Below are 25130 nucleotides of genomic sequence, written 5' to 3'. Positions count from 1 at the left end.
GCTGCTATTCCCAAATGTAGATGAAGCCCATACTTGTGGTACTTTGAATCTAATTCCTGTAATTTAAATTCTTCTTCTTTTTTCATATGGACGACTTGGAACAACAATTGTAAGTTTAGTTTAAGGTTAGTTAACCAGTCTAAATGCTCTTGTGGGAAGGAAACGTATCTCTGCAATGTCACCATCAATTTACATAGCAGGCAGAATGCTGTTATTGGATCAGGGTTGCCACCTGTAATTTTAACAACAGAATATTTGGCCCAAACTGGCCTAAAAGTTAGTCATATTCAGCAAAATTTGCAAAAACTATAGTGAACTTGCCAACATTTCAGACTACTAGGGGCCTTGTTACACACCTCAAGTGTGCACCACAAAAATGTTGATCGGTGTTCGATTTAGCTCAAGTGAGGTGCTGACACATTTATGCTAGCAGGAGCCTGGAGCACTGAAAGGTAACAATTTCCCTCCCCTCCCCTCCCCACCATCTCAGGCTTCCCCTACCCCCTACCCTCTCAGAGCCCCCCCCCCCGATTCCCCACCACTCCTGGGACTCCTGCCCTGTCTCTCCCCCACTTACCTGTGGCTGTCTAATACTGCCGGGCTGCTACTCTTCTCTGGGCTGAGCCTGCCCGGAGAGCAGCAATAGCAGCGGTGGCCAGGCAGGCAGATTAATTCTTCCACGTCTGATCCCCCAGACAGACAGTGCAGGCAGCCACAAGCAAGTGAGGGGAAGGGGGACAGTGTGGGTATTGAGCAGGGATCTGGGGTGCTGGGGAGGGAAAGGGGGGCAGATGGGTGTTTACACTAAGGTCTAGCCTTAGTGTAACACAAGCTGAGTGCCACAGATCAGAGATAGTCCTGCCCTGGAGTAGCATGACTTTGAACTGCCTAACAGCTGCTTAAAACTAGTTTCAGGTGTTAATGTACAGACAACCCAGGTGTTCAGAGCTCCAGGAGCCACCCAAAATTACTGTGTAACAAGGCCCTAAAGTGAAATAGCCAGAACTCTTAAAGGTCAGCTACATCAGGGACTAAAATGCAGCCCACCCTAAATGCCAGTGAAAGTGGAGCAATCTTCTCCCCTAAGGAATGAAAACCTGACTGGAAGTTTGGATAAAATGTGTTCCTGTGACGGGGACTGAACGACTGTGTAAGAGTCCTGGCTCTGTGAAGACACACTCTTTTTGTCTCTGACTTAGGAATTTTGGAGCTTTATCACTTGCTGCGCTTCAAGATACCCGACTACTTCATGATGCAGGTTTCATTTGCACCAGTCGCAAACACTTCACACTGCATGTTGCTGTACAGGGCATTCTTGGCATTGGTGCACATGAATGCAATTATAAAGCCTACCTAGAGATGTGATCATTACACTTCTAACCTTTAGAGAAAAATCTTTGTTTCATGAAAAGTGAATGACTTGCAGTTTGGTTTTGAACTTTTCACAGTTTATTCAGGGATAAAAAAATTGTTTTCAGAGTCGGTTTTTCTTTTTATAAAAAGTTGCGAGTTTTCATTTGAGGCATATTGCTTAATAGTTGTGCATTGGTAGAAATATGCCATTTGTAATGATAAAAGGGTTTCTCTGGTGGAAATAAAGAAATGTTATTATCCATCCCAAATCCCAGTTTCTTCTGGATGCAAAAATTTCAAAAATCACGTGAAAATTTGCAAAATGAAAATTGCTTATTTGATTTTTGAAGTGTAAAAATCTAAACTAACTCTCTGTTATGTGAACAAGTACACAGATTCAATATGCTCGTTCTTTGGACCCCATGAACATATTATAACTCATATTGGGCACTAACCATGATGCTACTGCTACTGCACAGTATCTCGTTACTACTGTGCAGTAGCGTCAAAAATGACCTGTGTGCTGGTGCATACCGTGTACTGCTAAAGCAAGTACTAAATGACTGTGCAGTACATGCCAGAACACAGGTTGTTTTTGATGCTACTGCACAACAGTGGTGGAGTTATAGTTAGTGCCTACTGACGCTACATTGCCGAAGCTGTGCTGCAGCAATAGTGTCTCACGTAGATGCGCCCAATGTGTGGTATATGTTCATGTGCAGTCCCAGTGGCAAATGGGTCATTTTCAACCCTATTGTACAGTAGCAACAAGCTGCGCAATAGCAATGAGCTACTGCACTGCAGTAGCGGTGGCATCAAGGTTAGTGCCCATTGATACTATATCTCCATAAGGATGAGCTATGTTGCCATAGCTCATCACTACAGCAATGTAGCATCTCATGTAGACATGCCCAATATGAGGTATAATATTTTCATGGGGTCCAAAGAATGAGCATATCAAATCTGTGTACTTATGCTCAATGACTGTGCAGTACCAACTGCAGACCACGCAGTATGAACTGCGCAGTGAGGGGCATGTGCAGACACGTCCATTGTGTCATTAGTCACATATTTTTTTACCTGGGAAAGTACAACTACAATCATACCTCAATACGGTAGCATTTAACGTGCAAACTAAAGTCATTTTAACTTCAAACTTAAAGAGAACAGAATGTTCTCCTAATATAGCACACAAGAGAGGGACTGCATGGAATAAACAAGTTATTTTCTTTCGTCAGGAATGACCATGCATAACTGATTCACGGCTCTGATTGCTTCACCACCAGCACTTTGCAGGTTATTCCTGACTCATGAAAATAACATTTCTGTATTCCCTTCTTCTTAATGCATAACATTTACCGCTCCCTGCACAAAGCCTGAGCAGAGGTTGGGGGAATGAAGTTCAATCTTTCAGATCCTTTGAAGGCAGTGGGGCTGCCATTCTGCCCTCTTCGGCTGTCCTTCTGACTGGGCTAAAAAAAAAAAAAAAAAAAGATCCTTTCTGGCAGTTAGGCTCAGAGTCACTGGACTCTCCTCAGACCCAGTTAAACTGCACAATGCATACCATCCATATCAGCCTATTCAGAGTCATTGCAGGCCTCCATTCTGTGACTGATAAAAGAAAAAGATCAATTTTACTGTGCTTCTTCCCTCCTGTGTGAAGGACAACCTCAGGGCATGGATACTTGGTACCAAGCTGAATTTCACCCTATTCTTAATATCATTCTCATCTTATTATGCCCTTTGCCTGGGTTTACTTATCAGTCTATGCCTTGACCATGGCTAATCAAGGCATGTAGGATTTAAGTACACCTGGGGTGTATCTACATGTGCAATTAATTCAAAGCAATAAACTCTGGAGCAGTTTGAGCCAAAGTAAACTACTCCCAGGCACAGTGTCTACATGTACACTGGGGACAGTAGCTGTCTGAATGGGGGCAGAGCAGTTTACATCAAGGCCACACAGCCTCAGGGTCTGTGTGACGGTGTTGGGTGGCAGAGGGGCTGGCTGGGGCATGAGGGTGCTGAAAGTGCAGAGCTGTGCGGCTAAGCAGCAGACAGGAATCTGGTCTGTGGCTGGCTGGGCTGACTGGGTGTAATTTACAGTTGTGGTGAGCATCTACCCACGCATTTAATTGCAGTAAAATACCCTGGCATAAGAGTACTATTCACAACAGTATTATCTTACTGTGGCGTTAATTATTTTACAGTAGCCTAATAGTGCCGCACAAGCAGTGAAGCTTTACTCTGCAGCTAATTAGTCTACTCTACAGTTAAGCACATGTGTAGAAGCAGCCCTGCATGGCCAGATTGGGTAGCCCTTACATGGCCAGAGTGCACTTGGCACTGTACAAACATATCACAAAGCGGAGGTTCCCTGACCCAAAGAGCTTACGATCAAAACATATGGTGAAAAGCAACAGGTGGTTGCAGCAAGACAAGAGGAAAATTAGGAAAGAAAGAAATAATACCTAGTGAGATTTGTCTTGAGGAAACAAAAAATCTTCTGAGAAAAAATGGTCTTTTCTGATGATATTTGCACTGAGCTCAATGGAATGGGGCTATAAATTTTGTTTGATACCTTTCAGTATTGCTGCAACCAAAGTAATTAATAATATCTTTGTTTTTAGCTTTAACTCAGAATAGCAATTTAAAGCTTATATGCATACAATAGAGAGAAAGTCTTCAATGCGTACACTGGATTTAGATGGCAATGTAATGACTTCACCAAACTCTGCTATATACTACCATTTGGATCATGCTCCACAGCACCAGTATAAACTTAACATATCAGTATGGAAGGCTCCATAGCTTAGGTTGTACTGGTACAGGAGCAATTTCTTTCTGTCCTTTACCATATGCTGGTGGGTGTATCTACATGTACATTAACATGCTTTAGTTAATGCACATTAAATCTGGTACCTCCTAGCATCTATAAATGTGATGGAGCTCTGCTCCAATGCATGCTAATTAGCACACATCAGCAGACTTGATTGACTGGACTGTGAGTTTGCTGGAGCATGCTAATTAGTATGCTCCGGCAGCCTCCACGTCACATGTATTTAGCGTCCCCACATTTCAAAATGGTGGCAGGAGCACTTTACCTAAAGCTTGTTGAATGAGCTTTACGTAAAGGCCCCCCACTGCCATTTTGAAGCATGGGATGCTGAATTCACACATTGCTGTGGGCGCTTTAATTAGAGTGGCTCTCAGAGACACTGTAATTAAAGCTCCTTCCCCCTCCAAGCCAGAGCATGTGTATAGATGCCCTCCATTGTGATGTACTAGGAAAATGCACATTAGCCTGTCTTAATGCGCATTAACTAAAGAGCGCAGTTAAACCTATCACTATCCTGCAGGAATAACTACTTGGTGCAACTAGCAGTAACTGGCTACTCCATCTTCAGAGTGAAAGGGCAGTGCCAGGCACATTTAATTAGTGAGCTGTGCTAATTAAAAGAGCCTGGCTCAGCTTCAGGAACAGGTCTATCAGTGGCACATTATGCATCAGTGCTGCGAAAATGGTGGTGGTGAACTTTGAACTAAAGCACATTGAATGTCTTAGTTCAAATTGCACTGCTGCCATTTTCTCGGCACTGATGCATGCTGTGCCACTGATGCACATAATGCATGAAGCTAGCACACATCAATTTATGTGCTCCCTGCATGAGTGTCAGTGCCCAAAATTCAGGTTTGAAGCGAATACCCACTGGTGAAATGATCAGAGGAGATTGAGATCTGCAGGAATATAGAATAGTTTTTTTTCAGATCCTTGGATTTATTGGCCTAATCCTCCTTCTCGTTTGTGATCTTCTACACATGGCTTCTCAAGAGGAAGATACAAAGGAATCCTGCAAGGTGGCTTGCCTACGTTGTGATTTTTATCCTCCCATGGGTTTTACTTTCACAGGGGACTATTTTGCAATATATTATCTTTACACTCTCACTCAAACTTAGATGTGCTGAAAAATTTTTACGACTATTCTTCCTATTATAAGTGTAACAAAGCATTGGGCAATTGTGAAAAATGTTGTGAGGCATAGTCTATGCATAGTTAAAGGCTCAAATACTTAATCTCATCCTGCAACTGCACAGACAAGGACAGAAAAACTATGCCCAGAATTCTGTTCTTATTAAGCCAAAAATCCTCACTGAGGTTACAAGTGAGGAACACATTTGCAATTCTGCATCTCTAAAATTTGCTTATTTCATCAAAAATGGGCAGATTCAATTTTCTGTCCTACCTGAATCCATGAAGAATGGAGGACTGGAGGGGAAAATTAAACACTGGTTCCAAATACTGGGTAAAGGTCTGGGTTACATTACATGCAACTAAAAGTGACTTTCCCATCCCATATCTATTAATATTTTAATACCAACTGAACCCCCAGAAGTCCCCTGACAAGGTGCTCAGATACTTAATGATAAACTCAATATAAACATATGGGCTAGAAAGACACTGTGTATTTGCCTTCACCTTCTCTGCCTATTGGAGGTTTCTGATATTATATATGACACATAATATGTTATATATAGTGTAATGTACACTATAGTTATATGAAGATTTGGGGTATTTTACCCCTATTCAGACACATTTACTAATGTCAATTTAATCATAAATACAATTATTCTGAGTACTCTATTAGAAAAACCAATAAACTAAGCCTCAATACAGATTCTGAAATTACTTAACTTTTCTTTAGAAAAATATTAAAACAGTATTATCACATCAATGAGAGGAAAAGACAGGAAGATAATAAAGTTATGTTAAACCTCCCTGTATTTACTCATGTGTGAAACAGTTATGTCTGGTCACATAATTGCAATGGTTCTGAGAAATATTTCATATTTTATAATGAACATTAAAAGAGTTTGTGGATCATTACTTTATATGAGTTCCAAAGTTATTACATAAAACCCAACAGGAACAGTTATAAATTATTTGATCCTCTAGTCTGGCCTTGGTAAACATAACGCGAAGGCTGAACCATCACAGCAGACAAGATTCATGGTAATAGGTAAAGTGTTTCTATAAGTAAAGAAGAAAAAATACCAGGGTACTTGTAAGCAAGGTTCTTAACATTTTTTGTTTTCTGTTTCAAAGAAATTCTTTTCAGCAATGAGCTTAAGCCATTTAAAATAGAGCTTTTGTGCAGAACAAAGGCAAACTTGCTCAAAGGCATGTTCTTTCGTCTACCAATTTGGCATTATCATAACCATGGCCCTAAAGTCACTGTTGAATTCCTGAACTTACAGAATGATATGTGGTAAGATACTTTACTTAGTTAGGAAATAATATCAGAAGCAAATATTTGATTCTCAAAATAATCCTGAAGAGCATCTTGTGGAAACAAATATATTTATATATACACACACACTCTATGCTAACAAAAAACACATTTAAAACAAAGATGTAGCATTTTTGTTTTCAAAATACTTGGCAGACAGCAATTTTATTAATAAATGGTCATTTCTACCAAAGACAGGTGTAATATCAGAAGACTTTGGGTCTGCTTATGCCTATTTGTTAATATTTATATCAGGCTATTATATTTTGTGTCAAAATACTATATGAACATTTTTGTTTAATGTCCAGACATTTTTATTTTGTTTCCACTCAATATGCTTTTCAAGGATAGTAATATAACAAACTCTCTAACACGGAAGAAAAACAAACAAAAACCAACATTCAGTAGGACCAGAAAAATAAGTTTAAATATTATAAAGATTTGAATCAGAGGTTCAAATTATAGAAATCATTCTTCAAAATGAGTATTCAGTAGCCACTAGAGTAACTCATGTGGGAATAACCCTTTACTGTAGAAATGACTGGATAGAATACCATGGCATGTGTTAAACAAGGGCTCAGAATAGATGACCATACTGATCTTTTCTCACTTCAACATATATGAATGGGAATACAAGTTTGGACTGAATGGAGATGGGTCCAAAGCTCCCAAAAGATAATGGGAAGACCATCATTCACTTGAATGCCTTTTGGATCAGGCCCTTATGGATAAACAATATAGTGCTAAATCTCATTACCCACTTGTTACAACATTTTTTCCACATATTCCTAAAGTTGTACTGGGTCAATACATCCACTTTGAAGTGACTGAAGGCACTTAGCCATTGCATTCTTTTATCACAAAACACTCGGGTTCAAACTTTCATGTCTTGCAAGACATCTAACCATTTGATCTTGAGTGTGCCTCCTACACCTTTACATTCCCCTTAAGTACCCAAACATTCAGATGCTTTTGCCACTTTTGAGAGTTCCTGTTTGACAAATCTAACATTGGGAAAATTCAAATTCCAGAAGACAAGAAATACAAAATTTGCACCATATTTTAAATGGCTTTCCATAATCATAATTCAGCTCTACATTTTTTACATCAAAACCATCAAAAGTAGAGATGAGGTATTTTCAAGATGACTTTGCTCATTCACTTGGATTCTTCCATCATGCTTGAGCATTTCAAATAATTGGTGGACAACCAAGGAAGTTAAATAAGTGTTTAATTACTTAAATAACAGTCATTTTCAAAGGGAGAATGAGCTTAGGCCTTCCAGGAATTTTCAATGAGGAAAAAAATATCTAACATCTAAATAGAATTCTTATAGTAAAATGAGAATATTTTAATTATTTTTCAAGTAAAAGAAAATGTCCATATTTAAAAACATATATTTTGGCGCACAAAATGCCTAGCTAGCCATATTGACACTGAATGGTCTTATGAAAGCACTAGCCTAAAATGTACTGTAAATGATTAATTTATGAGCATAATGAAAACTCAAATGCTCATATAAAGTTGCTAGAAGAGTAGTACAGAACTTGATAAAGAAAAGAAACTTGACACTGTTTCTGTTATATAGACCAGCACCTAAAATTTATTTAACCCAACTTAAGGTTTATTTCTTTGTAACTGTACTAGTACTAGGATGCAAACATATTAGTACCCCTTTTCTTTGTTCATTGAGATTTAGTGTAAAAAAAATATACAATAACAAGAAAATGAAATTTTGAGGCTATTTAAAGATACTCAGGTTTTTTAAGACACTCTATTCATCATTGGGTTTTTTGTATGGGAAATGTTTTTTAAAATATTTCTGTTATGTCCTCTAGGTGGTGCTAATACTGCACAGCTTCACGTTTTCAGCACAATGAAAACATTAATTTGCTATGAGATAATTTTTGACGTAAATGTAAAATGGTGCCCATTCGAACTCAGTAATGAAGCATGGTGCATTTCTACAGCTCCTAATTTGACTAGTTAAATGACTCCATTACGTGTCTAACAGACAGAAGCAAATAATTTCTGGTCAGTTGACGCTCACTTATCCGTATCATTTTACCCTGAAAATAAAGTCTCTAATCTACAGTTTCTTTGTCTTAGTTTTTTTAAATATTATTAAAGCAAACATACTTAAATAAAAGAGATTAAGTGAACACAAACTAACAATTAATGTTACAATACTGAAATCAAATGTATATAATGTGGGAGGGTGAATAAAAAATTAAGAATTGAAATAAGAAATAAATGACTGCTTATTCTAGTTATTTCTGTTTGAGATGTGACATTACTTTTTTAAAAATAGACTCTGCCTTCTTCAAATACTTTGATTTTGAAAGGCTTGTTGAAATACTATTTGCTCTTCTGTCTATTAAACTTTACCACATAAAACTTTGAAAATGTTTGGAAAGACTCGTTTGGTACATAGCACTAAAATAAAAATGTTGCCTTAATAAATATCAGGTGATGAATAATTTTGCCCCTAGGAAAAAAATGGTTAATGCTGAATCTTAATGTTCCTCATCTAAATGCTTTTTCTTCCTGCTAAAAACAAGTTTAGAATTAAAGCATATCACTTTACACATATTGCATGCATATTAGTGAGACACAGCTGCTTATGTCCCACTCTTAAGAGCCATATGATTAAGTTATGGGATATCAGATAATCCAAAGTCGCTTTCTATTGGTCACCTTCCAGAGACAAAGGCTTTCTAGTTTTAAGTCCATTTAATGACAGAATGTCCAATTCTATAAATGTGCGAGTAATTCCAATGGAACACCTGTGGCTCCTTCTACTAAAATATAGAATGAAATATAAAATGTCATTACAGTAAGTCAGTGACTGACTTTAACTGACAAAAGCAAAAATATTCAGAGTCAAGGCTGCCACTCCATCCCTGACATACTCCATAATGCTCAGGTTTCCAGAGTCTCAGAGCAGTAAGTGTGATCTTACATATCGTATGCAGTTCCAGCCTTTAATCACAATGGGGTGAGTTAAGGACAGAGTGGCTGTTTTCTGATTTAAGTCACAGCCTTAGGAGGTTAATTTCCATGGCAGTTCATGTGGATAGAGACACATGACTCTCTATGGTAGTTAATGACAAGCAAGCAACAAAGTCTTCATGTACCTTTGGAAAAGGTAGTCCTTGACCTTATGTTAGAGGCTGTATGTATTTTCATTCTTTTTTTTTTTTTTTTTTTTGCTCTGTTTTGGTTTGTTTAACTATAAATAAAATAGATGGGGAATATTCAAAAATCAAATTTGAGGAACTTTTGAGTTTTCCAATGAACACTGCATGGAAGGAAAGAGAAGAACAGGTTTCAGAGTGATCTGATATAGTTTCAGTGGAACTGTTTTTATTCCTGCCTCAGCTGAGTCTTTCCTACTGATATTATTTTTGCAAACATGACAGTAAAACTGTTATGACCCATATCTAAGTATGCAGGGTTACTTTAAAATTGATGTGCTCCTTCATAGCATGCATCCTTTCCATACAATATATCCTCAACAAGGACTAGTTACAATGAAAGTATAAATCTGTTCAGCTGCATCAGAGTTAATTTCTGATACAGCATTTGAAGTGAGTGACTCTAAGGGGGTCAGCACTTCTCCCAAAGCAATGGCAAAACTCCCAATTGACTTCAGTGGGAGGAAGAGTATACAAAGAATAGGGGGAAAATAAAGAAATGGAGGAAATGTCTTCATATGGAAAAGGCAAGAGTTCAAAGATGAATTAAGATCAGCACAAAACCCAGAAAGTCAGCCAAGCAAAAATACAACTGAGGGTCAGAAAAGCAGCCCCATCATTTATGAATCAAAATACTCAGCCAAAAATCTTGGATTCTGGAGAAGAAGGATGGCCCACTGTTTGGAATGCTAGCCTGGGATGCCACTAATTCTGGGCTTAGTTTCCTTCTTCATCATGACCTTCGCCTATGACCTTGAACTTAGTCAATGCTCAAACGCCCCATCTGCAAAAAGGCCCACCCCTACCTTGCAGAAATGTTGCGAGGATGAATGCATTAAAGATTAAAAGATGTTCTAGCACTTAGGAATATGCCCTCAGAGCCTGGGTTGGAGCCATGTTTAGGAAATAAAAATGCTCATTTGGAAAGTTAATTTGGAACCAACAAAGCTGCACACATACAGATCTAGCTCTGTTCCCCCTTCCTATACGAAAAAGAACAACATCAGCCATTGAGAAAAAGTAACAAAAAAAGAAAAAGAAAAAAAATAGAGTAAAAAAAGAGATGGAGATGTCCCGAGCATTTTTAGATTATTCAAGGTCCAAAAATCACTCAAGAAAGAGGGGATCCATACTAGAACTTTGAAAGAAGAGGGAAATGGCCACAGAAGCATTAGAATCAAATCTTTAAAGCTTCTTTGGAAGCTATAGAGGTACCAGTGGATGGGAGGACTAATGTAACACCTATATTTAATAATGACTCTAGGGAAGATCAAGGAAATTAAACACCAGTAAGCTCGACTTCAGCAGTAGGGAAGATATTGGAAACACTAATCAGGGACAAAATAGGGAAAGTTATGATTTAATTAAAGATATTCAGCATGGATTCACAAAAGGGAGATCATACGTAACAAAACTAATAGAATATTTTGAACAAAATAACAAAAAAAAAAAAAAAGAATTGACAGAGGAAGCTGTGAACATGATTTACTTGGTCTTGCTGCATGACCTTCTGCAGAATTAATCTACAATGTCAGTAAGTCTTGAAGAGAGGACAAATTATATATGGGGTAAAGAATTGGACAGGATACTGAAAGCATAGTATTCCTTTCAGTAATGTAAGTCCATGGGAGTTGATGGCTAGTGTACCACAAGTCTCTCTTAACAACACTAATCTGTCCTTTTTCTGTATCAGTGACCTGAAAGAAGAAAGGTGAAAGAAAGAAAAAGAAATGACTCCCATTAGAAAACAAAGGGGAAGTTAGAGACAGGACAAAGGGAGAGGATAACAAGAACAACAACAATAAATTATAAAATGACTTGGAGGAAATGGGGAAAGTGATTTGATACAATTCAAGAAAGAAAAAATAAGTAACTTTTCTAGGAATAACAGAGATGATATACACTCTGTTCCCATCAACTAAAGGTAAAAGAGAAGAGGTTTAGTGAGCAATTAGGACTAAAATTTAAGCTAAGACCTCACCGGAACACATATAGTTGAGTGCACAAACAAGACCACTGAACATAGACTTTTAGGAATTATTCCTGCACTGTTTAATGGGAGAGCAGGGAAATATTTGGAACACTGTTCACTAGTTTTGGCCACTTCATCATTAAAAAAAAAAGAAAAGAGAAAGCATATTAGGATGTGGAGTGACAAAATGATCTTAGCAAGTCAAAAACAAACCAAACTATAACCTGAGAAGAAGAGGTTGAGGCATACAGAACTGCTATAGAAGGTTCCTTAAGCTGGTGTCATATCTACCAAGTGGACATGAACTGACATGAAGAAAAAGCAGGCACAAAAGGAATTTAGATGGAATTTCTATATGCAGAGATGGTAGTCAACATGGCACATACAATCAAAGACAGCGGTAGCAGCAACCTGTGTAACAGAACTGCAAAATGAGTCAGCTGAAAGGAAGAAAGGCTGATTGTGAAGGATAGGATTCTTGGCCTCCTGTCCTCAACTACTACAAAATACATGGACTGTGCTTTGAAACATAGACAGTTGCAGGCATTTAGTGGCATACCTTGGGCCAAATCCTCAACTTACAAAAGTTGTCAGAGCTTTGTATATTCCCATGTGCATAAGACTTGGGGGCCAATAATTGAGGTGTATGCCCAGCCAGACATATGTATAGATGCATACTTGGTTGGTTGTCATACAGGCAAGATAGCTGTCCAGACATGTGTTTATCTCCATGTTTAAATTGGACTTGTTCTAAAATGCATGTGCACATGCCTTAAAAAAACAGCTACTTTCTTTCCAGATTCTAAATGTTTTTAAACTCAGGCACCTGTTGTTGGACTCAAGGCACCCCTTGGAAAATGGCAAATCATCTTTTTCATTCATTTTTTTACTACAGAATAAGAATAGAGCAATTATTTTGTTGAAAGGAAGACCAGATAAGGTCAGAATGTTTTTGACACCAGATCTCCAGGTTTAGCTCATGATTCATGCAGTCATATTTAAAGGTACTAATACTGTATTATACCCTTGAAAGGATCTCAAGGCACCTCAGAGTGCTGCAGCACTGCACGCAACATATAGAATGGCAATACATCTGAGGGCATGATTCTCAACCAGGGTGCCCCAGCACCCTGGAGTGGTGCAAGATCCTTTCAAGGATGATGCACAGTGCCACACCATATTATTAGCACTGTTATGTGTACAACATGATTCACAAGGCAAATCCATAGATTTCAAATAGGAATCCACAGCGTCAAAAACATTCCTGACATGTTATGGTCTGAGTTATTCGCAACAGAAGAATTGCTCTATTATTTTTCTGTAGTTAAAAAATGAATGAGAACTGAGAGTTGGCATTTTCTGAGGTATGCCTTGAGTCTAACGGGGAGTGCCTTAAATCTAAAAAAATTGAGACCCACTGCCTTAGCGAGATACTTTTCTGTAGTGTTATGACCTTTATGGTGGATCTTATGAACCTTGTATGAAGTTGATGTAATTATTAATCTGAAAATCTTATTTCACAAACTATCATAGAAATAAATAGGACTTAGACACTGCACTATCCAGAATACCATGGTCATTTGCATTTACATTATTATTTTATTACTGTTTGAAATTAACAGCAAAATAACACGCAGCGATCCCAATCAGGATTAGTTCCTACTATATCAAGTGCTGCAACCCCAAATACATACCTGAACAAATTATCCTAAGCCCCACAATTTAGCCAGAACTGACCATTAAGTAGGTCTTGAGGAAAGATTTCAAGGAGAGGAAGCTTTTGTACCAGGCACTGTAAACAAAGGTGCAGAAAGAGTTGGGAGAGACACAGAAGCAAGCAATCAAGGCTTGCATTATTGATGAGGCTGGGAAGGCAGGGCAAGCAGCCAATATAGAGATATAAAGGCCTTTAAGTCTAGAAATCTAGGGTCCATTCTAACTATGCAACAACACTTGTTTTATTTTCAATGACATTACCAAAAAAGGACTAAAAGTGGCAAAATATTTCCAACTAATTTAGCACAACCACAGGTCTTAGTCAATCATTATATTCAAATACTGTATCCAAATTGGATACTTAAGCCAGGTAAATATACAATTCCAATTAATGATAAGGCTGATAGATGTTTTGAAAAGAGAGTTATTTCCAAGTGCTATGTATTTTCAAATGGCTGAATTACAGATCCCTAAAACCTGTGCTTTTGTAGTGGAAACTCCAGCAGACCTTTAACTACAATGTCACCCTCTACAAGTTCAGCGTAATAAATACTAGAAATATATAGATTGTAAGACTAAGACATGGATCAATAGCTAGGGATAAAAAGAGAGAGACAAAGATAAGTTCACAGCACTCAAGCAGCATAACAAGAACTTAATAAGTATGTTACGTACACTGTTCATTACTGTTGTGGCATTCCCCACTAAATGTTTCAATAGCTAATTGGGGAATGACAAACAATCATATTGGAAACTGTAAAGAAAATGACATAATTTGTATACTATTTGTAATTAACTACATTTGATCTGTTTCTAATTTCTTTACTATAATGCCATTTACAGTGTTATCTTTTAAAAGAAATGTCCTGGTAGCAGGATGCAAAGTGTCTTAAATTTTGCCTAATTTCACCCACTGTCAGCCCCTTGTAACAGCATAGTGAATGGCACAGGAAGGCAGGGCTCCTTTGCTACATCATCCTGATGTCAGGTGCTTGTGCCCTATATGAAGATTCAGTCTAAATGACTGATGAGTCATAGTGGCAGGTGCATCTTGTTATCTTCAACCAGGAAATAGAAGGGGTGAAACAGAAAAGGGCCTGCAGGGAAAACTAGGCAGGCACACTTGGAGGAAAGAGAAGTGCTGGTTGATGTTCCTGTTTTGTTATATTTTTAGCTGTTATATTTAAAGCCTGCCCCTAAGAAAGGGGAGGAATTGGATTGTGTATATGGTGTATGTATGTTTCTTCATTGGAATGTGCCATCTCATCTGTTTACACTCTCCCCCCACTTCCCACCCTGAAAAGGATTTTTATAAAGTTAAGCATACGGAAATGCATTCAGTTATTTAAATAATGCTAAACTTCCATTGACAACAGAGCCTAGAGAAATGCCCCATAATGTTAACCAGACCCATGAATACAAGGCTTCCAAAATGAAAACAAAGTGTTAAAATACCTGTCTGGATTTTCTCTTGAAAATCAGTCATTGAGAATCATCTGTCAGTAAGACAAAATTAATTACCACATGTAAACTTGGAAAAAAAATCAACATAAATTTAAATATTACAGAATAGTACAAAAGTTGTTTTTATAAAAATCCTATTTTAATTAATTATGCATGTTCACCTTTCTAATATCCCAAACTAGCCAAAAATAAACCTGTTTCAATATCCAATTTATGGGGAAAATAAAAAGTTGATTTTTATTTTGCTTTTTTGACTTGAGAAATTCTGGAAAAAGCCTTCTACAAAATACAGTAACTTGCAAAATTCAGTCATCTCTTAAGTATATATTAGAACTTTGGTACTCAAGAAGCCACCTTAGTTGAAGTGTAGATATGTAAGTTTAGCAGACAGAGCAAATAGAAGCCCTACTAGTTTATTTCCTAAAATTAGGGTAATTATCATGATTCCCCAGTGCAAATGTTATATTAATTTATGCAAATCTGGTTTTACTTATACAATAAAGTCAATTGCTGTAAGTACATTAAACACATCTTTTAAGTTTAAGAAATTAATTTATTCCTGTGTCGAATCTTTAAGGCTTTTTTCAGGAAGGCTAGATTTGTTTACTATAAAAAAGATGAAAAGGGCATTTGAAATTTGGCAGTGACCACAAGTGCCCACAGACCAAAGGCCTAAGCTGCTCAGTTATGCACAGTCTAGTGGGGTTACTCACGTGAGCACGTAGAACAGGACATGACCCAAACTACCTCCATTAGAATTATGTAGCAGATGAGTGTCAGTGGAATCCACCTCCCACCTCCAAAAACAGATTTAAAAAATCCAGCTGGCATGATACATGTGGTACTTTCACCAATAGAAATCGTTTTTACCTATTAAAGAAACCCAGTCTCTATCTATAATGGGAGCAAAGCATTTGCATTATCTCCTTAAACACTGCTTAGCTTAGCCACTTTTCAACACATAACCCGCTGTCCTCTCAATGAGAACAACTGTTTGATTACAAGGGATGAGATGCAAGCTTGGTCTGGAATTCTGGCCTTGCGCTTGCAGGGCTTGACGAGTACTGATTTTAAGACTGACTCCGAATAGTATGGGGTTTAAAAAAATATATATACATAGTATAATTTATCCCTAGCTCCATTCCCACTCCTTTTGAGCGCCCTGCTTTATAATGCTGCAGCATGTGATTCTATTTGTGTTCATGGGTGGGGGGGCATAATTTTAGATTATGTAACAAAAGTAGGGGAATTGGGTTGTATAGTGTATAACCGAAAAAGGGCATAGAGGACTGGAACTGTAATAACCTTCCATGGCTCATTGACGTGGATAACAGTAAACATTTTGCTTCAGTTTTCTAAATCACCCCTTAACCCTGCTTATGTTTAGGCCAAACACCAGATTCTAGATTGCTAAATTCAGTAGGAGTTTTGCTATTGGCTTCAATGAGAACAGGAATTGGCTTTAAGGGCTCACTCTGAGAAAATGATGGATGCCTCATGTTAGCTGTTGAACACTGTCCACTTCCCAGAATCTTTAAGTATGATGCCCTCAAATGCTCATTCTTTCCTTAGAAACAATTATATCAAAGAGTACGTTCTCTGTGGGTGAGTCTACACATGCATTTGATGCGGGACCAGTTTACTTGCGAGTAAACTACATGCGAGTAAACACTCCCAGGTGGACGCCTGCACATGCAGAGACATGGGAGTAGATTTGCTGCTCCTAGCAGCAAACAGCTTCTGCTTCTTGGGGCCCTGCGACAGGCCCCTGCTACCACCAGAGGGAACCGAAGGCTCCAGCCACAGCTGCCGGCAGCTACAGGTCATCTTTAAAAGGCAGGTCCACTCCCTGCTCCTTGGCCAGCTGTGTTTCTAGCCAGAAGCAGTGTGCAGAGCACAGGGGCAGCACCCAGCAGCTCTCATACCACAGCCTCTGGCACCCCACGCCATAGCTTTTCCAGCCTCTACCTCTGGCAGTGATGCCCAGTGCCCTGGGCTCCTGCTGGATGCCGCACTGGCCCTACTGACCTGCCACACCAGCTGCTGGCTGGTCCATGGCTATCTGGGCCCTGCTGACTCCTGCATATGCAGTGACCACTTGCCCAGTCCTCCTGTGCTGTCCCAGGGCCACTTCCATGCAGCTGCTGCCTGGACCCCATCCTGCTGGCTGGACCCTGGCAGGGATACCAACAATGGGCTCCAGGATACCACTACCAGAACTGTTCTTGCCTTCCTGGGCCTCCAGCCTTGCCATCTCTGCGCCCACTGGGCCAGCCAGGACTGGTGGCTGCACATCATTCAGAGTAGACCACCTGGGATGGTAAGCAGTGGAGGCATTGTCCTTGACCCAGGGCCACCTTCCTGGGCCTCCAGGAGGAGCTCTGCTCGCACCCGGAGTGGCAGAACACCATCATGCATGTGGACACCTGGCTGGCTATCACCCTACTGAAGCTGGTTACGTCCACCAGCCTCCACTACATGGGCCACCTCTGTGGCATGGGCAAGGCCACTGCTGTGGAGGCTGTCCTGGAGGTGTGTGGAGCCCTCCAGGACATGCTGGGGCACACTGTGCACTGCATGCATGACCCCCCTAGAAGTGGCGGTGGGATTACATGTCCTGGGTTTCCCCCAGTGTATCGGGGCCCTGGATAGGATCCACATCTCCATCATGTGCCCGCCCGATGGCAACTACCTGTACTACAGCCAGAGGGGCTTTCACCGCATTGTGCTCTAGGCCACCACGGACCAACTCGATGCCTTCACCAATGTGAGCACTGGCTGGGTGAGCAGTGCCCACAATGCCCATATCTTCTGGAACTCTGCCCTGCCAGTCCTGGGGCAGAGCAGGCACTTAGCACTGGGGTGCTGGACCTCTAGCTGGGTGCCATGGTGGTCCCGCCCCTCCTCTTTGGGGACCCCACCTACCCACTCCTCCCCTGGCACATGTGGCCCTGCACTGGCCAGCTGGACCCCTGCCAAACCTATTGCAACAGGTGCCTGGGCCAGATTTGTGCCCTGGTGAAATTCACCTTTGGCTGCCTCAAGGGACATTGGCGCACCCTCACCACTCACCTTGAGTTTGCCAAGGACAACATCCCCCAGGTCATCATTGCAGGACTCATGCTGCATAACATCTGCAAAGTCCAGTAGGAGGAGGCCTGGGTGCAGGCCTAGGCAGAGGAGGCACAGCAGGCAGAGGACACCTGGCAGTGGAAGCATCAGATGCAGGGGCAGCAACAGTGGTGGGCTCCCCCCCCCCCCCGCAGAGGCCCCAACCGAGCTGCACACCCACCAGTGGGGGCTAGGGTACTGGGTGCAAAAGTCACTAGCCAACCACCTCCTCCTGCACTCCTCACTGTAGCCTGTTCGGATAGCTATTCATGGACTGCCCCCCCCCCCCCTCCACTGGCCACACCCAGCACCACGCTCACTCCAGACAATTCTCAGAAAAACATTTTATTGCTCTCACAACAAACAGACCCCTCCCCTCACTACAGAGGCCATCCCTCCTCCCACCCCAACAACAGAGCCCCTTTACCACTCACACAACCCACCAATAAAACACCCTCTTCTCCATGCAAATTATTTACAATGCAGTTTGTGTGTGTGCCTTCCTGGGGTGGGTGGCCATGGTGCTGAGTTACCTAGCGAGCAGAGCCTGGGAACAGGCAGCCAGCACCCTGGCCTCTGACTGTTCCCCCCATAGGTGTGCATGCTGTGGCAAGTCTGGTGAGTAGGAGGCTCACCCAGGGGTGATGGCAGCCACTGATCCCCCAGTACTGGCAGCTCCCCCTCTGGCAGCCAGTGGTTAAGGCCAGCAGGACCAGCTCATGGTTCTAGCCCTGCTGCAGGCAGCTCTAGCTCCATGCCCATGTGAAGTCAGGATTAGCTGTGAGGCTGGGGCTAGGTGGGGGGGTGGGGCTAGGTGGTGGGGGACCTAGAGCAGGGGCTTCTGGGTGGGGGAGGCAGCACTGGACCTCCTCCCAGACCCATGAGGGAGCCTGCTACTGGGCAACGGGTGGCTGCCAAGGGGAAAAAGTGGGAATCATGAAGGCAATCACCAGGGCCAGAATAGTGTCCAGCATCCAGCAATCCTCCTGTGTGGCCTGCACTGCCCTGGCTATGACTGTGCCCTGCTCCTGCAGGGCCTCCATGTGCTTGTGCCCTGAACTCCAGGTCTATCCAGTCCCATGACTCCTTCCACCAGTCCTGTGCATCCTCATGATCCTGTCCATGTCCTCTGCCTGCCACCTGTCCTGCTGTTCAACATCCTCCACCCACCACATCTGCACGGCTTCCTGCTAGTCCTCCACAACCATCACCAGTCAGTCCAGGAGGAGGGTCCAATTCTGGGTCCTCCTCCTGTGGATCTGGCTCACCCCCAGGGCTCTGGCTGTGGTTGGTGGTGACCCTGAGGTTGCATCCCAGCTGTCAACTGTGGCCTCTCCCCCACATGCAGCTGCAGGGCCTACAGAGCCATAAGAAAGAAACTGTTTGTGAGAGTTTGCAACATTTCTGTACCTGGGGGTCATGCACTGCCTGGCCTGATTGGCGGTTGGTCATGCCTGGGTGCCCAGGGACCATGGTAAGTCAGCCAGGCAGGTCCAGGCTCAGGCATCCACCACTCAAGCCCCCCATCTCCGCTTGCTCCCCAGGGGCTGATGGATTGTTGGGGGTTGGCCAAAGGTATTCCCAAGTTGTGACAGGCCAGGCTCCTGGCAGCACTTGCTGCCACAGCTATAGACCCCACTGTCCACCCTTCTCCTGCAGTCCCACTGATCTCCTGTGCTGCCACCAAGCCCACAGTGCCTGGGTTCAGGGGGCCTGGGGCCCCAGATGACTGGGATGAGGAGGTGCCTGTGCCCCCACCCTTCTCACAAGGGACCTCTCAGGGAAGGTGCCCTGGGGTCAGCCCCCCCAATCATGCTGCTGCACCCTGAGTATACCCCTGCTGTGCAACCCAGGCACTGTGCGAGGAACTGTTTGCATGGACTGAGGGGTGCCTGACTCACTAAGCTCTGATGATGATGGTTACTATGGTGCCCCAGGCAAACCTCAGCACCTGGCATGGGACCCTGAGCTTTGATATTACAAGGAGCAAGCCTGGGCTGCCCCGCAACCTCCACTGCCACCCAAAGGCTCTGGCTATGCTACATGTCCCAGCTCCCCGCAGATGAGGAGGACATCGCCAATGGCATTGACGCATTCCTCAGCATGTGAGGCCCATGCCTGCCTAGCTCCGGGGACATCGGCTGCTCAAAGTTTTGCACTGTCTCCTGCCTCCCTGCGAGCTGTGGGGGTTGAACCTAGGGGCCAGGCCTGCCAGGGATGGGGATCAGGGCTGAGGCTGACGGCAGGGGCCAGGGCAGTGGGCAACTTCCCCCCACAGCGTGGGGCTTACCATGTGGCAGGGCTGCAGCTCCAGTTGGCTGCAGCTCCAGCCCTGGGGAGAAGATGGTGCTACTGGCGGCTTGCAGTGACATGATCAGCTGCACTGTGTGGCTGGGGCTGGGGCTGAGATCTGTCAGGGCAGGCACTGGCCCAGTCTCCCTGAGCTCCCTGTTGAATACTGGGGGGCAGGGAACAAGGCAGGATAGGCTGCTGGTGCCCCAAGGGGCCTTCCCCTGGAGACACATCACTGCAGGTGCTAGGATGGAGCAAGGGCTCAGGCAGGTTGCCCATGCTGCTGTACACAGCAGAGCTGTGGCTGGGTCCTAGGCTGTAGGGATGGTGTCCAGTTGTTGCATAAAGGTCATGTACAGATGATTGTGGTTGGTGATGGTGACACATCATGCCCGCAAGGCCTTGATCTTTCTGCAGCACTGCCATAATGAGTGCTTGTGCCTCTGCTCCCGCATCTGGCCTCACAGCCCCTCATAAATGTGGGCACTGAAGCACCCACTCTGCATGAACTTCTACTTCACCTTTGCCTCACCCCACAGTGCCACAAGGTCACCAGTCTCCTCCTGTGACCAGTTGGGGCCCCAGGTGGTGGCATATGGCATTGGCAACAAGGCAACTGGGGCTCCTGTGCCAGCTCTCTGGGCCTCTGTGCAGCTGTCCCTGTGCTGCTGGGCCTGGGCAGCTGCCTGTAGTGCCCAGCAGAGAGGCATGGCATGGGACTAGGAGTCGTGTGGCAAGGTGATGCCCTGCAGCACCTGCAGGGTTTGAGCAGGCTTCTGGGGGTTGGCTTCAGGCAGACGGCACTGGCCCCTGTAGCCAGGACCTGGCTGCAGCTGGGCCCAGGTGCTGGCGGGCCTGGCAGAAGCCTGCAGCAGCAAGGGCCTGGAAGCCGCACAGTACTGCAGTGCTGGGCAGTGGCATTGGGCTGGAAGCAGGCTGGCACAGATAGCCCACAGCACGTGTAGGGGCAGCAGAGACCAAGAGTCCCCCCAGGCTCCCTGCTGTTGTGCCCCAGGGCTCAAAATGCCTGCAGGCTTTTAAACAGCCTGTGGCTGGGGTTGCCATAGAGGTGGTCCAGCCCTGGGGCTGAGCTCAGGCTGGCCTTCTAGTGGTAGGGCTGATCAGGAGCAAATCTGCTCCTGGTGTGTGCCTACATGTGTGTACTTGGGCACAGTAAGTACTTGGGAATAAATTTGCTACTTGCATTTGCAGGTAGCAAATTTACTCACAAATAGTGAAGTCTACTGAGTGGTAAGTGTATGCGCATGTAGAAGCACATGCTTACCACACAGTAAACTATGCTACTGCACAATAAAGCATCTCACATAGATGCACCTTGTAGATACTTGCTACTAGTAGCCCTAACTGTCAGATAAGTAGAAAACTAATGGCATGCATAAATTAAAATGAAGAAGGGACAATATTGAAAAAAACATTAAACCAAGTCCTAATCCATGTCTAAATACAAAGTTTACAGATTCACTGAAAATGTACTACTGGAAGCAGCAGAGTATTCAAGCACCTTGGGAGGGAATGCCTCACACCACAGTCAGCAATCCCCTTGTGATGCCCTTAGACCGATTCTGGGTGGCCATGTTGGAAGTCGTTAGTCCCCTTCTTTGATCAGAACCTTGGTAATGAGAGATCCTCTGTTGTAATTGTTTTTCAGTTAAGAGACTGTCTCAGGGAAGTTTCCACATACCTCCTCTCAAAAAATCTCTTAAATTCAACTTAAGTTCACCAAACAATCTCGCCAGCCAGCCATTCTTCCATTAAAAAGAGGCTACCAACCTAACCCAAACTGCTTTCTCTCACTCGTGTCCATTGGTATTTTGGAGACATGTGGTACACTTGTCAGTAAATTGCTTTGCACACCAAGAGTATGGCAGTATGGCAGAAATAACTGACTTTCAGTAAGACTTGAATTCATTTATCTAATTCACCAGTCTGGAACAGGTTATTTTTTTTGCTAAGAAAATACATAAATTGAAAAGGGAAAATTATACAAAGCACAAAGTTGGTCACCAGTAGTGCTACAGCCACTGTAGCAGGTATCCCCTCAAGATCTTCTTTAGCAAATCAAATGAGAGTTACAGAACATGATCGTAATGCTACCACTCTGGAGTCAAGAGAAGCCCTACAGTTTCTGGTGCACTAGAAACATGTCAGCAGCATATACACAGAGACAAATTTGAGAAAGAGCACTGTAGCAAGCACTTTGAATTGTAATGCCAGAAACCTCTCCCCAGACTGGAAAGGACAGGGTATGCAGCAGGCTCTGATCCTTTTGGAAGATGACACTTCTTGGGCCTCTCGTGACACACTCTGAGGCCATGTACAGAGAAACACTGGTGCCTTCTTTATTACCCCACTCCCTGGCTACGTGGAAGGTCAGAATGGAAGCCCCTCTTAAGGAACTGGTAAAGCATCCTGCTGAGAACCTTAAAAAATAAATGAAAATGAGCGCTGGTTGCTAAACTAGAAAAATCAAGTATTGTACTGAACAACAGTAGTGATATATATAGCTACCTCAACCCTCTCCTCCTCCTCCTCCTCTACTGAACAAATTGTTAAAAGATGCAACAATCTGTTGAACTACAACCCTCAATATGGTCACATCATGTTAAAAGTGCACACAAAAAAGGGTCTTGTAAAACAGGAGCCACAGAGGTTTAGATATGGTTTTGGATTTGACCATATCAATGCAAATTAGATTTTGAAAAACATTCAGAACAGTCTAGATTATAACTACAGTTTTTAGATTAATTTAATCTAAAATCCAATCACATAACCACTTATGCATCTTTAAGATCTTCTTCACTTTGCTTTAAAAACTACATTTGTCACAACTGTCTTTGGTCCAAATATTATACTTTTAGGGTGCTAATAATCATGCAGCTCCCCACTGTAATTCATGGTGCTTAATGGAAAGTGCTATGAGTTACAATGAACCACTCAATCTAACAGTCATTCGCTGTTTGGTCAGGGGGGATTGAGCTCTGCTTTGGAGCTGATCCAGGGGGGAGAGGGTACGTTTCTACAGCCTCTCTCCCCTTGCCCTACCTCTACCCTCCCAGCTCTGGAGCTGTCTTCAGGAAGGCGGGGGGGAAGGGAAGGGAGGGATCTTCTTTTGGGATTTGCCCAGTCTGTGCTGGGGGTGGGGGCAGGTGGATTGGAGTCTCACACCCCAGGGGCACTCCAGTCTACCCACACCACCCCCCAGCACAGGCTGGGCAAACCTCAGACAGACCTCCATCCTAAAGACAGCATCAGGGGTGCAGCTGGGCTGATGCAGCTCAACCCTGCTCCTGGGGAGGGAAAAACAGAAGTTAATAAAGGTGCTCTGCTTCTGAGAAACTACCATTTCCCCACTCCTCCTAGCTTCCAGCATGCTGGAGAGTCCAGGGGACACCTAAAGCAATGACGACATTCTGGCCATAAAGCAGAGCATCTCCCTAGAGGACCCAGCCTCCAGTTGCTCTGGTGCACACTTCTGGAGCATGCGCTGCGCCAATTTTTTTTGCAGCCTTTTTTTTTTTTATACCAGGAGTTCCTGGTATCAAATTTGCAGCATCATGAACAGTTGCACTTGTGCCGTGTGTGGTTTGTGGTGCCTTAGTTTTGAGGCACCGCAAGCCACATATGCGTGTTCATCTGGATGCTCCCTTTGTGGTGTTTTCTTCTTTTCAACTGTAGTTCTTTTAAAATTTTCCAACTTATTTTTACACTATAATCAAAAGGAATTAAATTTGGAGCTTCCAGGGACACAGTGACAATCTGCAGAACATCTAATACATGATAAAACCAAAGAGGAGATACAGGCAGAACAAATGGAGTGATAACCTTCCTGAATGTGAGAACCAGCAGGCAAAAATATTGTTACAATGGGATGTCCTTCTTGCTGGTACATCTAGAGAGAACTGTTTTTTTCATCATATAGTGACAAAGGCCACCAAAATGTGATTTCCAAACATTTTCATTATGGTTGGTGGATCCATGCATATCTGCTAATAAAACAGTAACTTATGGCAAGCTTCAAAGCTGTTGTAACACTTCTATACTCAGGCACTATCTACAAGGCCTGTATCTATGCCAAGATGTCTTTGGTTGCCAAAATGTGAAAATGAATAATGCTGGACACCATTTTTACTTTCCTTTCCTCTCTCAGCTGAATACATTTAAACAAAAAGATTCAAAACCAAAAAAAACCCTAAGACTCTTAATAGCAGTTGAACATTCAGCAGATGGTACCATCTAGACCCATCTAATTCTAGGCCAAGCAATCTAAATCCCAGTTGTAAACAAGAAATAAATAAATTTTAATTGTGATGAATAGGGGAGAAGAATGACAAATTGAGAAGGCTACAGGTAGTGAGTGCCTCTTTCTCTCTCTCTCCCTCAAGCTTGGAATATAAAGGACAGTTGTAATATTTAGGAGTGGTCAACATGGCTCACATAAGCCTGATTCATTGTTATTCATAACAATGTCAATCCAATAGCCACTCCTGATTTACATTAATGTAAATGGAATCAGAACCAAGTCCAATCTCACTTTCATTCTCTAATAAAATACAGGAAGTGTAACATGAAACATCAGTTTCCCAAATGCCTGCACTGAGAAAATGTGCGCCACGGCTGGAGAGATGAAACCCCAGCAAAACTGGGAACAATGACTGCTGCCCAGCACATGCAGTGAAGGGATGTATAGGATATTCACGTGAGTGCATACCATGCTCT

The 25130-nt window shown here is 42.8% G+C and overlaps 1 protein-coding gene across 15 annotated transcripts in view; it reads right to left on the bottom strand.

Moving 5' to 3' along the window:
• ZNF536 (zinc finger protein 536) overlaps positions 1 to 25130 on the bottom strand; it is a 464250-nt gene that overhangs the window by 76768 nt on the left and 362352 nt on the right. Inside the window, exon 12 of one of the 15 annotated variants that reach the window (XM_059713831.1) lies at positions 14982 to 15022. The exons of the other annotated variants lie outside the window; for them this stretch is intronic. Within the exon in view, the coding sequence (XP_059569814.1) occupies positions 15009 to 15022 (14 nt within the window). The 3' untranslated portion in view covers positions 14982 to 15008. The remainder of the gene's footprint in view (positions 1 to 14981; positions 15023 to 25130) is intronic. 15 annotated transcript variants of the gene reach the window in all.

Source organism: Alligator mississippiensis, chromosome 10, assembly GCF_030867095.1.
Source record: "Alligator mississippiensis isolate rAllMis1 chromosome 10, rAllMis1, whole genome shotgun sequence".
NCBI lineage: Eukaryota > Metazoa > Chordata > Crocodylia > Alligatoridae > Alligator > Alligator mississippiensis.
Note: the sequence above shows the minus strand (reverse complement) of the source record. Positions and strands in the feature narration are given on the sequence as shown.